This window comes from Thamnophis elegans, chromosome 15, assembly GCF_009769535.1.
Source record: "Thamnophis elegans isolate rThaEle1 chromosome 15, rThaEle1.pri, whole genome shotgun sequence".
NCBI classification, from domain to species: domain Eukaryota; kingdom Metazoa; phylum Chordata; class Lepidosauria; order Squamata; family Colubridae; genus Thamnophis; species Thamnophis elegans.
The window spans coordinates 42,251,952-42,266,555 of record NC_045555.1 but is presented as its reverse complement, the minus strand read 5'-3'; the positions used below and the strand labels follow the sequence as shown (position 1 = coordinate 42,266,555).

Here is a 14,604-nt window from a genome sequence, read left to right as displayed (position 1 = left end):
GCGACCAGAAACCCGGGGGCAGCTCTGTTAAGCTACCACCATCAGCAAGGTCCCGCCCAGGAAGTTCTGTGGCCGCGGTTTTGTCGGCGCAGTTTTGTCGGCGCGCATTTGATGGGCGCACATTTGTTGGGTCACGTCTTTCTGGCTTTATCCCAGGGCTGTCAAACTCCCGGCCCACAGGCCAGATGTGTCACGCGCTGGTCACGCCCATGCCTGGTTTAGTGAAAGGGGGGGAAAGTCCTGATACGTTACATGATGCTGCCATGACAACATGAGTTTGACACCCCTGCTTTATCCTAAAGAAGAGGGAAAATAACTCTTTTCTGGGCTTGTGGAACTCTAGCACCCTTGTCAAGGTATCCTCTTTGACATCTAGCCCACTGTCTGAATACTGTAGACTTTTGGTTAGCCGTTTTGTTCAATGGAACTCTTTCTTGGGTTCAGTTTCCTCCTGACGGAATACATCTGACTGCAGAAGTGCTGCAGATACTTCTTCTTTGATATACACAATATTACAAGTCCATGCTGTACAAGAATGACTCCAAAAATGTCCAGCAATCTTCTCTCCCATTATATGATGCTTTTGCCCTTTTATGTGTTCTAATATTTACAGCTAGAAGACAGGTGTTTTAATTGGGCTTGAAACTGCTCTCAGTCTACATGACACTGAGGATAATTTTGAGCCACCAGACTTTGGGACTGTTGCATCATCCCAAATTCATGAGCCGAGGTGGCGCAGTGGTTAAATGCAGCACTGCAGGCTACTTCAGCTGACTGCAGTTCTGCAGTTCGAGTGTTCAAATCTCACCGGCTCAGGGTTGACTCAGCCTTCCATCCTTCCGAGGTGGGTAAAATGAGGACCCGTATTGTTGTTGGGGGCAATTAGCTGACTCTGTAAACCGCTTAGAGAGGGCTGAAAGCCCTATGAAGCGGTATATAAGTCTAACTGCTATTGCTATTGCTATTTATCAGAGCAGTACAACCTCTCATGGTGTGGCGTATATATATTAAAAAGGGCAGGTCATCTCTTGAATGGTCTTGGTCACTAACTCAACCTTCTTACTCGTCTATCAAGCTCTTGGAGCTGTGCTCCAATGATAACTGTTGTCACAGCATTTGTGAAGGGCATCAGGTTGGAGCTGGTTACAGCAAGCACTTACAAAGAACTAATGCTGATTTAATAATATACACCTTACCTTCTGCATAAATAGAAATTGGGTGGCTTTGTGAGATTATTGCCAATTTTATATTTTCTGAATTGTATAGATCACTAACGAGGTTGTTAAATTAATGTACTGTCCTGTATTCTTGGGTGACAGGATAGGATCACCCTCATAGCCATTTTGGGAAGCAAATGCAGTGGAGGGCACAGTGCTATCGTTAGATAACCTTGCTTGGTACGAGTAGAGTAAACTGGGATGATACCTTCACCTTCTGTTCTAATTTTAGATTTGGGGTTGGTGAAAAGGTTTACATCACTCATTTCTACATGATCTTGATAAGAAGGCTGATTGGCAAAACCAGCTTGTACAATACAACTTTACTTTCTCTCTCTAGGTCAAAGGACCTAATAAAGGAAGCTATCCTTGACAACGACTTCATGAAAAACCTGGAATTGTCTCAGATCCAGGAAATTGTGGATTGTATGTATCCAGTGGAATATGGCAAAGACAGTTGCATCATCAAAGAAGGAGATGTTGGCTCCCTGGTCTATGTCATGGAAGGTATGTTACACAATTGAGAATGTATATGAAGTATATATGTGTGTGTGTGTGTGTGTGTGTGTGTGTGTGCGCGCGCGCTTGCTTTTCTCCTTACCTGATGGCCCAGATATGACTTCTGGCAGACAGGAAGTGTTCTTCAATGGTTCAAGTCCATCATAATGCTTTGAAACAACTCTTAAATGATTACGACTTGGTTTAGGTCTGGTCTGCTGCAATTAGGGTTTATTCTAATGAGAGTCATCATTACATATCAGAAGTCTCTCTGTGATTTGCTACAGGGTTGTTTAAAATGAAGTAAGAACGTTGACCAATACAAAATCTCTCAATAAGGGAGACTTATATAGGATACAGATTTCAATAGTACCCTCCTCACAATTCTTCACAAACTAGTAAGAAGCCAACTTTTGATTGACCAGTTGACCAAAGGAAAAGTTCTAAAAATTGGGCTGAGGTGATGTCCCACCTTTTCAGCTAACCACAGCTTCTGAAGGAATAAAACTTCCCCGTTTCTTTATATTTACGTGCAGCACAAATACGCTCCTGAGAGCTTTCTAACATTCTAGGTTCCTTTGATGGACATGGGAGTCTGGAAAAAGATGCATTTGAATGTAAATCAATGCAAACAAACCAGTTCTAACTCTTTTAGTCAAACATCTATTGCAGTGTTTCTCAACCTTGGTAATTTGAAGCTGTCCGGACTTCAACTCCCAGAATTCCCCAGCCAGCGAACGCTGGCTGGGGAATTCTGGGAGTTGAAGTCCGGACATCTTCAAGTTGCCAAGGTTGAGAAACACTGATCTATTGTCTTGGAGTTGTGTGGCTATTGTGAAAGCTCAGACAAAGAAGAGGCTGCTTTTTGAAGGAGGCACTCGGAAATGCAAGATGCACACTCACATCCTTTCCGAAATATCTTTCAGGCTTTGTATCCTAAGCAATACATACCCCGTACATGTTGCATATCATGTGCCGTACATGTTGCATATCTCTGTCTAGCCAATGCAAAAAATCATCAGCCTCAAAAACAGGAAACAAAAAAAAATGGCCACTTCTTAGAAGCAAAGAACGAACGTGCTGTGAAGATCCCCTCATCTTGATTTTTATTGAAATGCCTTTGGAAATAATGTGATACTGTACTGTAAAAAAAAAAATAGCAGGGTGTCAGGCTTTATACTATGATTCTAGCTAAGGGGATATTGTGTGTTTGTGTGTGTGTGTGTTTGTGTGACTAATAGTTTGCTTGATCCCTGGAGCTGCGATATGGGGTGAGGGAAGGATTTGATACAGGCTGCTTATGTAAGCAGAGAAAATCAAGCCACAGATCTTTTTTGCCAGGGTGGTGAAATTGACTGGAAACTGACCGGGAGTATTAAGATCAAGTTAGCTGATTAGTTCTCTGTATTTCTGAGGTTGTTGTGGATACGGGGGAGCGGGGGGAGAGAGGGAGAGACGGACCTCCTTGTTGTCTGTAAAACCCGGAAGATTTGATGCAGCAAAATTGATACGCGCACCCCTCGCCTACCTTGGCATTATCAAAAGATCCAGCTTTGTTCTAGTTAAGAGTGATAAGAGCCATAAAAATGCCAGCTGGGAGTTCAAAAGATCCAGTGTCATGAGAATGAACAGAACCTAATCTGAAGCCGGTGAAAGGAAAACAGTAATTATCCTATGATTCTGCTACATGAGCTGATTGCATCCTCTATGCAGATATTCACTGTACGGACAGAGGGCAGAGTAAATACCGAACAGGCGGTTCATTTGTGATTTTGAGGACTATCTAATGCCAGTTGCATGGTTAAAGGCGCCACTTTCCCCCACCTCTTACAGTTCAAAGATTGGTGTTTGTGTCAAATCCAGCTCATGGAAACTGACAACAGCGTGGCGGATTATGAAATTTTTACTGGGATGTCTTCTATGATTCTGTTTCTGAAATGATTTTCTTCCCATTTGCAGTTGATTCCCAAGGCAACAGTTTTATTTTGAAGCTTGCGGTATATCCTCTACTGTTTCCTTATTTACTTACCCTTAAATTTTTGTCACTCTCTTTAGAAATATACCTTAACTTTTGGAGTTTCCAAACATCACATTCTTTTGTAATAGAAGAAACAAGGCAGAGTCCTTTCTCATTCTGTCAAAAGACTAGAAATCTCAAGGGCTGTATTGCAATTGGTATATGCTCTGATCCAGCTCCCGAAACATGACAAACCCTTTGAAGTTAATTCAAATATTCCTTTATTAGGAGCCCCGGCAAAAAGTTTCTCTCTCACCCCAGGCTAATAAGTCCAGCTGGCTGGGAGATGAATAGTAGTTTGCCACACCTCTCTCTTATTCCCAGAGCTAGGATTTGCTAGCAGTGGTGGCTCTTCCTTCCCAAGGATCAGTCCAGGGATTTCCACTGCTCTCCTCTCCTCTGCCTTCTGTTCATCTGCATGTCGGGCACTGGATCCAGCTGTTCCTCCTCTTCCTCATCAGCCATCTCCATACCTGGGGGCTGTTGACTCTCCATCTGAGGGTTGATGGCCGGCCCAGGCTCCGCCCCCCTCCTTCTCCTCCTCCTGCTTCTTCTTCCCTCCCTCCCTCCCCACTCTCTCTCTGTGTGAAAGCTCTATTCCCTCTTTCCCCTTGGAGCTCTCAGGTTGCCTTGATAGCAATAGCAATAGCAGTTAGACTTATATACCGCTTCATAGGGCTTTCAGCCCTCTCTCTAGGGCTGTTCAAATCTCACCGGCTCAGGGTTGACTCAGCCTTCCATCCTTCCGAGGTGGGTAAAATGAGGACCCGGATTGTTGTTGGGGGCGATATGCTGACTCTGTAAACCGCTTAGAGAGGGCTGAAAGCCCTATGAAGCGGTATATAAGTCTAACTGCTATTGCTATTGCTATTTTGCTGTTTTTTCTTTACTAAAGAAATGACAATACACTAAAACTTCAGGTAATCCTCGAGTTACGACCACAATTGAGCCTAAAATTTATGTTGCTAAGTGAAACATTTGTTCAACGAATTTGTCCCATTTTATGACTTTTCTTGCCACATTTGTTAACCACTGCAATTGTTAAGTTAGTAACAGTGGAGTTAAGTGAATCTAGTTTCCCCGTTGACTTTGCTTGTCAAAAAGTTACAAAAGGTGATCACATGATCCCGGGACATGGCAACCCTCATAAATGTGAATCAGTTTCCAAGTATCCAAACGTAAATCACGTGACCATGGGGATGCTGCAACAGTCATAAGTGTGAAAAATGGTTAGAACTTCCTTTTTTCAGTGCCACTGAAACTTTGAACTAAGTGAACTGTTGTAAATCGAGGACTACCTGTAGTAAGTTTAGGTAATCCAGTAATGCTGTAAACAATATAGTGGCCAAGACTCCAGCTAATGTGTTAATTTGAATATACATTATCTAATATTCTACTTTTCATACAAACTTGTACACAGGGCTGTATTTAGATGAAAAGAGGCCCTAGGCTATTCCACTTATGAGGCCCTTTCACCTCCCATTTTTAAGTTTGTAAATTACATGAGAGACAATAAAATACATCATTACTGTGATATATATCAATATATATCAATATATATAGCTGGCCTCCCGACGGAGGGCGGCTCTGCTCTGCGGCAAAGGCAGCGAGGCCAGCCACCTCCCCTGCTGCGCTCAGCTGCCCGGCTCGGCCCCCTCACCCTCACCTGCCTGGCCGCTGGTGGGCTCCGCGTCGACGGGGCGGCTACTGGGAGCGGCCGCGCCTCTCGCCCGACGGCCGGTGCCGGGAACGTCGGTGGGCTCCCCAACTGCCGCGGCGCTGGAACGATCTTAACCAATACATTTTTATGTTTGTTTATTAGTCATATGCGTAGAATTTCTTCTTATTTTCAGTTCAGTGTTTTAGTGTTCCCTGTTCTTAGAATAGTGTAATTTTAATTTTGCTAACAATTTGAATGTAGGCCCCTCTTGATCTTGAGGCCCTAGGCTGAAGCCTAGTTAGCCTATAGGAAAATCCGGTCCTGCTTGTACACTATATGTATTGTAAATTTATATAAGTTCCTCTTAACTTTTTTGTCTATTGCTTGTCCAAGAAGGCACACAAAAATGTGTTGGTAGTTTTTAACTGGTTATTCATTGATCACAGAATTGAGTAGATTTATATTTTCTGTTTTAGCATTTTCATGAAGTATTAGGAATACGTTTCCAAAATCCTTTTGTCTATACGTCATATCGTACATTTGACCATGTGTTTGTAGATACTTTCTCAAATTCCTGTCTTGGACTTTAACTTACATCCTGATATAATCAGATCAAGTTTATTAAGTCTGCCAAAAGGGATTAAACAAAGTACATACATTGTGTATATTCTAATATGCTAAGACAGCTATTAGAGATAGATTAAGTTGTTAGTACACCAAGAGATCACATTTTGTGTCTAATACTGTCTGTTTTGTAGTCGAGTTTTTATTGGGATCCAAAATTATTTAAAAGAAATACTTTGAAAAAAATATTCTAATGTTCAGCCATTGGGGGAGAGGGGGAGGTTAAACACATAAGCTAAAATTTTCCTTTTTGTTGTCTTAATGACTGTCTACATCCTCTTTTACAAATTTGTATGCAGACAATGGTATTTGTTAACTTTATTGGCGAGACATTTATAAAACCTGAAGGTGTGGTTTGCAGACATTTAAAGCATTGCATTCTAAAAAGCATGTGCTGTCTCTGATATTCTCTTGAGTACATGGACTCCAGTGTGTAAAAAACACAAAAATAAATTACATAGATTTTATATACAACTATCAATGTTTGTTTTTCATGAAGTATTATATCAAACCATGAGAACTGCAGCCAATTCCATTTTATGCAGATTAAATTTCAGTTTGCTAAGCTTCATCCACCTCTGGATCTCTAACGACCACAATTGAAATCGGACATGAGATACACAGTTTGATGTCTTCTTGTTAATGGAGCATAAGAACAAGATAATTTGATAAAGGATTACACGGAGGAGTGTTTGACACTGAACAAGTATCTTCCAGCAGCATCTTTGTGATCTATCAAGTGAGGTCCCATTGTCCTCGCTGTCGTAAGTGTCCAGTTGGTATTCCCCAGCCATTGTCTCTTCCTTTCCTCCTGCAGCTGTCTCTGGGGCAGTGGTGGGTTGCAGGCGGTACGCCCCAGTACAGGGGTACCAGTGCCTGCCCAGAGCACCGGGTACTGGTACGGTATGGTGCTCTGGAGGGCTCACCCACCCGCCCGAGCTCCTTACTTGTATTTGAGCTCTTCAGCACTTCAGCGCATGCACATGGAGCGTATTGTGCCTGCGTGATGCTCTGCTGAGCAGCTGAAGCGCTACGGAGGCTCATGGAGGCATCACAAGAGGTAAGGATGCATGCGTGCACTGCACGCATGTGTGCGCACACTGTGCATGTTCATGTGGTGGATGCCGGGCCCTGTTGCAACCGTACCAGTTGCAACAGGATACAGAACCCACCACTGCTCTGGGGCCTCCACTGCCTAGTGCACCACCCTGGACTTTTCAGGAGTTTTCCGGGGTACTTTCGCTGCCTGTCCAGGGGTCCCAGCCTTAGCCTGTGGAGTAGGGACCGAAGTGGCATTCAGCAGGTTCTGACCAGTTCTGGAGAACCAGTAGCGGAAATTTTGAGTACTTCAGAGAACCGGTAAATACCACCTCTGGCTGGCCCTGCCCCCATCTATTCTTTGCCTCCCGAGTCCCAGCTGATTGGGAGGGAATGGGGATTTTGCAGTATCCTTCCCCTGCCACGCCCACCAACCCATGCCATACCCACCAAGCCACACCCACAAAACTGGTAGTAAAAATTAAATTTTTACTACCAATTAAATTCTACTAGTGTAGTTCATCAGCCCACACAAAAACGTGCCTAGGCTTGAAACCAGATTCAAATAGATTCAAATAATGGATTCCACTTTGTCTACTTTTTGGAGGATGGTGGGGTTGTTATCCTATTGACATTTAGAGGCTGTCTCAAAAGGAGACAAGCTTATGTGCAAACCTATCGCGTTCCTCTTTCTGTGGTTCTCCGATCGTTGAGGCCGACAGTGGTGTTGCTGCCCAGTTTTAAGCATAACAGGGCAACTGTCCTCTGTGGCAAATGAAAGTTGCCAGCTTCACTTTAATGAGACCTTTCCACAAGACCCTTCCTTCAGCTTGTTTTAATACCTTGCTGAATCTCAGCTGAGAACTCATTTCCATCTCCTCAGTGATTCCTCTCAACTGACACAGTAGCTGTCAGCTCAGCTTTCACCCCTGCCTCACCTTACCATCGCTGGTGCTTGTTTATTTTTCAGTACATATATAGACTGTGCAGCTTCATTTAATCTCTGAACCAGGCCTGTGTGACTCAGGTGAGTTTCTCTCATCCTAGCCACAAAGAAGCCAGCTGTTAGGATCTAGCTTTGCTCTGCCTGCTTGTTGATGCTATCAAAAATCAGACTTTACTAAAGCCCATTTTCAGCTTCTATCCAGTACAGTTTCAACTCCAGTCATCCTAGTAACAAACATGTTTTCTTTTAAAAAAGGAAACTCTTCTCCTTTTTGTTCCTTTAACTTTCTTTTTTCTTTTGATACATAGATAGAATAGTTAATTAAAACATTTTCGTATATATAGGGTTCTGGGCTTCGTATGTAATGAAACCAACAAAATGTTAAAAAGTTATGATGTCTATGTAGTTACTTAGCAAGCATATCTAATTTAGGAGCTGAGGTGGCGCAGTGGTTAAATGCAGCACTGCAGGCTACTTCGGCTGACTGCAGTTCTGCAGTTCGGCTGTTCAAATCTCACCGGCTCAGGGCGGTCTTAATTAAACCATGAGAAATTTAATCAATTTCTGGGAATTATACATTTCTGTTCAGGTGTGACATAGTGCCTGCAATATTTTATCTCATTTAAATTCCATTTTTTATATTTTATTTACTTATTTTATTTGTTTGTTTTATTTGTTTTATTTTTTCATTATTTTATTTTATTTTCTTATTTTCATTTTGCTCTGTGATGCCTGTAATAACCCATGCCAGCATAATTGCTTTTAGTTAGTGCCATCCATGAGCTGATAAAAGCAGATCCTCATGTAGGACCACCTATCTTAAACTTAACCCCCAACTCCAATTCCATTGCCTGATCTCCATAATTTCTTCTCATTTTTCCTCTGACCCAGGAAAGAGGCATGGATGATAGCAACAGTCTGGCATGCAAGGGAGTAAAATCTCATCTCAATCCCATCTTTATTGCTGGGCATATTGGCATGGTGCAATGGTATATCGAGGGCTGTGCGTGCTCCAATACTTCATGGTATTGGACCTGGGTACTTGAGAGACCGCCTGCTGCCAATTACCTCCCACAGACCCATTAGATCTCACAGGGTCGGCCTCCTCCGGGTGCCATCTACCAGCCAATGCCACCTGGCTATTACCCGGGGGAGGGCCTTCTCTGTGGCAGCTCCGGCCCTCTGGAATGAACTCCCCGCAGGGATTCGGACCCTCACCTCTCTCCAGGCCTTCCGAAAAGCCGTCAAAACCTGGCTTTGCCGGCAGGCCTGGGCGTGATGAGTTCCCTTCCCTCTCGACATGTATGGTTGTGTGACTGTTGTTTACTTTTATTATTTGTATTTTGTTTTTTATGTTCCCCCTTTTTCCCCCTTGAATTGTTCGCTGCCCTGAGTCCTCCCGGAGAAGGGCGGCATACAAATAATAAAATTCTATTCTATTCTATTCTATTCTCTGTTCTCCCTACTAGATCTTGCAGATGAGTGAGCATCATGAGTCTCTTGGATTTAACTTTCCAAGCATGGCAATTGCATCTCAATGGTATCACATCGCAGTAAAAGAAAAAAGGAACTAGTAGTTGGAAATTCAGTGTATAGCCACTTTTTGACTCGTGGAATGATTGGTGTTAATCTCTAAATATCTGTTTCTTTCTGTGCAGTAATATCCTGTGAACTTGAGCATTACCTGAAGGTTACTTAGCAACCATGTTTTAATGAGTTAAACGGTTGCTTGGTATGTGCATGTATATGTGAGTGTGTGTATGTGCGAGGCAGAGAGATGTGAGTAAATTTCCACTACGGACTGCTTGGAAGAATCAAACTGCTTCTCTGTGTCCTCTCCGAACAGCAGGATTCCACTCTATTGCTGAGGCCGATAGAAAAGAGAATAAAAGGAAGGCTTTTGTGACTAGTTAGAAGGCACAGTTATTATGGAATGGATCAACACTCTCCAATCGGGTGCTTTTCAAGTGGAATTCCACCTTTCAGAATGAGATGGAAAATTGGGAGAGATGATCCTAGCATTTAGAGATCCACAGTTGGGGAAAACAGAGTCAAAATCTTACCCTATTGTGGAGAACCCAGAAAGTTTATGTGCATTTAACCAAATAAATTCTTGGGAATTCTCAGTTGTGTTTATATATCTATATCTACATCTACATCTACATCTACATCTACATCTATATCTATATCATCTATATCTATATCTATATCTCGATATCATCGATATCGATATCGATATCTATATATCTCTATCTCTAACTATCTCTATCTCTATCTCTATATCTATATCAGTGGTGGGTTTCAAAAAAATTTGGAACCTCTTCTGTAGGTGTGGTCTGCTTTCCGGGTCCACTGGTGGGACCTCTTCTCACCGGTTCGGTAGATTTGATGAACCGGTTTTACCGAACTGGTGCGAACTGGTAGGAACCCATCTCTGATCTATATCTGTATCTGTATCTGTATCTGTATCTGTATCTGTATCTATATCTATATCTATATCTATATCTATATCTATATCTATATCTATATCTATATCTATATCTATATCTATATCTATATCTAGCTAGCTAGCTATATCTGGATCTGGATCTGGATCTGGATATAGGTATAGGTATAGGTATAGGTATAGGTATAGGTATAGGTATAGATATAGATAGATAAATCCACTCATTCATCACAAAATCTCCAGAACTGTAAAACCTACAAACTTGAAATTTGGCACATATGTTCCTCTTAGCTTCTAGGTACTCTCTAAGAAAGGATTTTTCAAAATGACCCTCAGATCATTATTATTTCTTATACAGTATTTATATATATATAGATTAACACGATCTGATGCTAAGGAGGTTAGACTTTCTATTCCGCTTCCCCATCTGAAAAGAATTCTGTTCCAACTGCCACGTGGGCGTGGCCAGCATCTGGCCTGTGGGCTGGGAGTTTAGACAGTGGGGCCAGCCTGAGGGAGAGAAGAGGATAAGATAGGAGATGCCTCTGTGGGGCAATCCTGATGGAGAGAGGGGGATAGGAGAGGATCAGTGGGGCCAGCCTGAGAGAGAGAGAAGGGGGATAGGAGAGGAGAGGCTTCTGTGGGGTAAGCCTGAGGGGGAGAAGGGGAGAGGAGAGACCAATTGTCACTACTCATTAATTTTCAAGCTGTAAGTGTCAATTTATCACATAGTTTCGAGCAGGATTATCCAGCTAGTATTTTAGATTTATACTAAACTGGTTCATTTTTTAAAAATATATTTTAATAAATTGTGGTTTCTGGCAAAGTACAATAATTTTTCAGCCCTGTGCTTCTTTATGAAGCTATCTCAATCTTTGCTTAGTTAAATACCAAAGAAAGAGTTGAAGCTCGGGGCCAACTGGAAATTTTCCTTTGTAATCTTAATGCAAAACATTGTTCTCTGTTATATTCTTTATATGCATGCCTCCTTTGGTTGAATAAGCTCATCTTTCTGCAATCATTATTTTTAATTAAACTATTCACAAAGGTCATTATGAGGAGATCAGGCAGCATTTTAATATTGCCAGCCATGTTGCTGTGTTAACAGCTATCAGATGTGTGGGTGTCATATTTTCTTAATGAGGATCAGTGTGCCTTTTCATAATTTAGAACTAGAAACCTGTATTGTTTTTTTTCCACTTTCTCCAAAGAGAGCTGCGTTTAGTGAGACATTTTTTTAACAGCTGAAATAGGTGAAATTGTTTATTTGGTAATTAATTTATTTCTGAGAATTATGGTGGTCAAAATACATCAAGTCAGGGGATGCTTCCTTCTTGAAGACCATGGTCAAGTGCTCAATCTCTTTGATTACCAAGTCTGTTTAAATTGTATTTGATTTATTTAATATTTTTAAAGAGTCTGAGAATTTTGACAAAAATACTTTTTATTCTTTAATTGTACTGTAATAGTAAAATCTAATACAATCAAAAGTAAACAAATTTAGTGATTCTTCAAGCTGTTTAAGGTTATAAGCATCTATTATTTCATCCAACTGCCAGTTCTTGTCTATAAACAAATTCATAAAATATCTTTTCAGTCCTGGTATCATCAGAAAATCCATAAGGGGTTAACAGAAGTAACAACATACTTTCCATTGACCTTGATCAAATAAACCAACCTTATATTCCTTCCTCTTGTCATGCTCTCCAACATTTATTTCTAACAGTTTTAATCTTTAGTTTGTTCAAATATTGTCAAAGGATTTTATTTCTTTTCATTTCTTCTTTCTCTCTGTCATTTCTTCAAAAGTTTTTGGACATAGATTTTCCATAGAAGCAGATATCATTACTGACATCATTGAATAAGTTAGAAACTTTGCTGTTGATATTTTCTGATTCCATTCTTCAAAAACATTTTTTCAGTATTTTTATTGTTGTAATGCTTGCAATTATTTTTGAAATCATGAAATTACTTACCTTTGATTTCTCTTGTAAATCTCACGAGAGATTTACTTAAGTTCCTTATAATTAATTCCAAGCTCTCATTGGAGAAATTTCAATTTTCTAATTTTACCTGGACCCATAATTTTTTAACATCAAAATCTTATTTTCCTTTCTGCTGTTTAAGTTTATGATTAAATTTCTTTTGTTAAAGATTGAAAGCAGAGTCATTTGATATTTTTCAATTTATCATTCCAAAGATTTGTAACACCTTAAAAATAATTAATGAATGATTTCTAAAACTAATTAAAAAGGGAGGTTTGTGAACTGTATAAGTGTCTGTCATGGTTGCAAGTAAGATGACTAATTTTGTCATGTCCTGGCATTCAAACTCATAGAAAAACACTTTCCTGTTGTCTCCTCAGGAGGAGCATCTGTCTAACACACATAAGGTGATCTCCTGGCTTCTTGTTATCGGGAGAGGTTCCAAAGAACCAGTCTGTTCACTGTTTCCCTTATCTTTACTACAGTAAATCCTTCTGTACTTTTGCAGAATCATCTTCAGCTTATCATATCTCCCCCCAAAAGTCATTTGAAAAAAAATATGTCAGAATTTTAAAAAGCCTACCCACTGAAATTATTAAAGTTTATTTTCTCAACTTTGCTCCTAATCCAGTGAAGAAATTTCTTTTCTGCCATTTCAGTCTGGAAAACTGTCAGGTTTTGTCAGGTTTAGAGGGCCCTGGAAATGATATTGCCTGTTCTTACTGTACTTACTTACTTACATGCCTTACTTCCTTACTTCTTAAAACAAACACAACACGAATGTAACAAAGGCAACAGTAAAAATATTGGGTTTCTGTCTGGATGGTCTCTTATGACGAGCCGATGGACAGAGAATGGAAGTAGTGACCTTCCTCCCATATTTGGGTATACCAGGGGTTGTGACTATCTATCTATCTATCTATCTATCTATCTATCTATCTATCTATCTATCTATCTATCTATAATGTTGTATTTGTGCTGATAAATAAATAAAGGGAGACTAGTATAGATCTATTTCAAGCTATTTAGCTCTCATCAGCTAGCCATACCCTTACTGGGATTTGAACCTGGGCTATATTACATATTAGGCAGACGTCTTAGCCTTTAGGCCACAGGCTCTAATCTGTTATCAGCCAAGCCAGGGTGAAAGGTATCTATTAGATTTTTACAACCCCCGGTATGCCCAAATATGGGAGGAAGATCACTACTTCCATTCTCTGTCCTTCGGCTCGTCACAATATATGTATATGCTCGTCATATGTGTGTGTGTGTGTGTGTGTGTGTGTGTGTGTGTGTGTATGTGTATTTGAATGTATACATACAAACTGAGCAAATGAATTATTGAACCAGTTGCATAGCAAAGGGCAACATAGCTGTTATATGTCCAAGCACTTTCTTCCTTGTTCAAATGCAATGGGAAATTGTTTCTATTGACATTAAAGAGTTAGAGAAAGTTTTTCCATGTGTATTTTACAGATTACACATCTAATTTGGGATTGGATTTTATCACTGCAGTGTTGCAAACACTGTCCATAGGTGGTTTGCATCTAGAAGGCCAGAAATCATTGCAGGCAGATAAATTGGCTCTGGACCAGTCCAAATAGCTGAGATTTTGTGTAACTTTCCCATGTTTATAAAATGTCTCTCTGAATATCGGAAGAACCTCTTCTCTTTTGCTAGAATGCTTGTTAACCCACCTGGGCAGAGTAGATAATCATTTGAAAAACAGCATATTGAGAAATGGATTGTTTTGCTTTTAATTCCTTGTGATATAATACAAGGTGACAATAGAATTACTTTGGAATTCTCAAGTTTGCATAGCACTGATTGAAACTGAAGGGCATTTTTGTATGACAATATTTACTTTGCAGATATTTAAATGAACACAATAACGTTCTTGTAGGAGGATGCCTCTACACAGCATTTGGTACACACACGTCTACCTCATCACCTGAGAGTCAGCATTATACAAGCAAATTTCTACTCAAGGAAACCACAAAATTTTGACTACCCCCTATACTATGAGCAGAAACTATTTGTGGGTAATATGCACACCTTTCTGTCATGCACATAGTCGATCCGGATAGATACCAATTTTTTTTTACAATAAATTGTAAATCTTCCCTCAAGTTTTTCTTTGGGCTGAAATAATTGTCATAGGAAGATATAGGAC

At 40.5% G+C, this 14,604-nt stretch overlaps 1 protein-coding gene across 2 annotated transcripts in view; it reads left to right on the top strand.

The window, feature by feature from the left end:
* PRKG1 (protein kinase cGMP-dependent 1) overlaps nt 1-14,604 on the top strand; it is an 847,569-nt gene that overhangs the window by 100,870 nt on the left and 732,095 nt on the right. For both annotated transcript variants that reach the window (XM_032231578.1, XM_032231579.1), the window contains exon 2: nt 1,558-1,724. In XM_032231578.1, the coding sequence (XP_032087469.1) occupies nt 1,558-1,724 (167 nt within the window). The remainder of the gene's footprint in view (nt 1-1,557; nt 1,725-14,604) is intronic.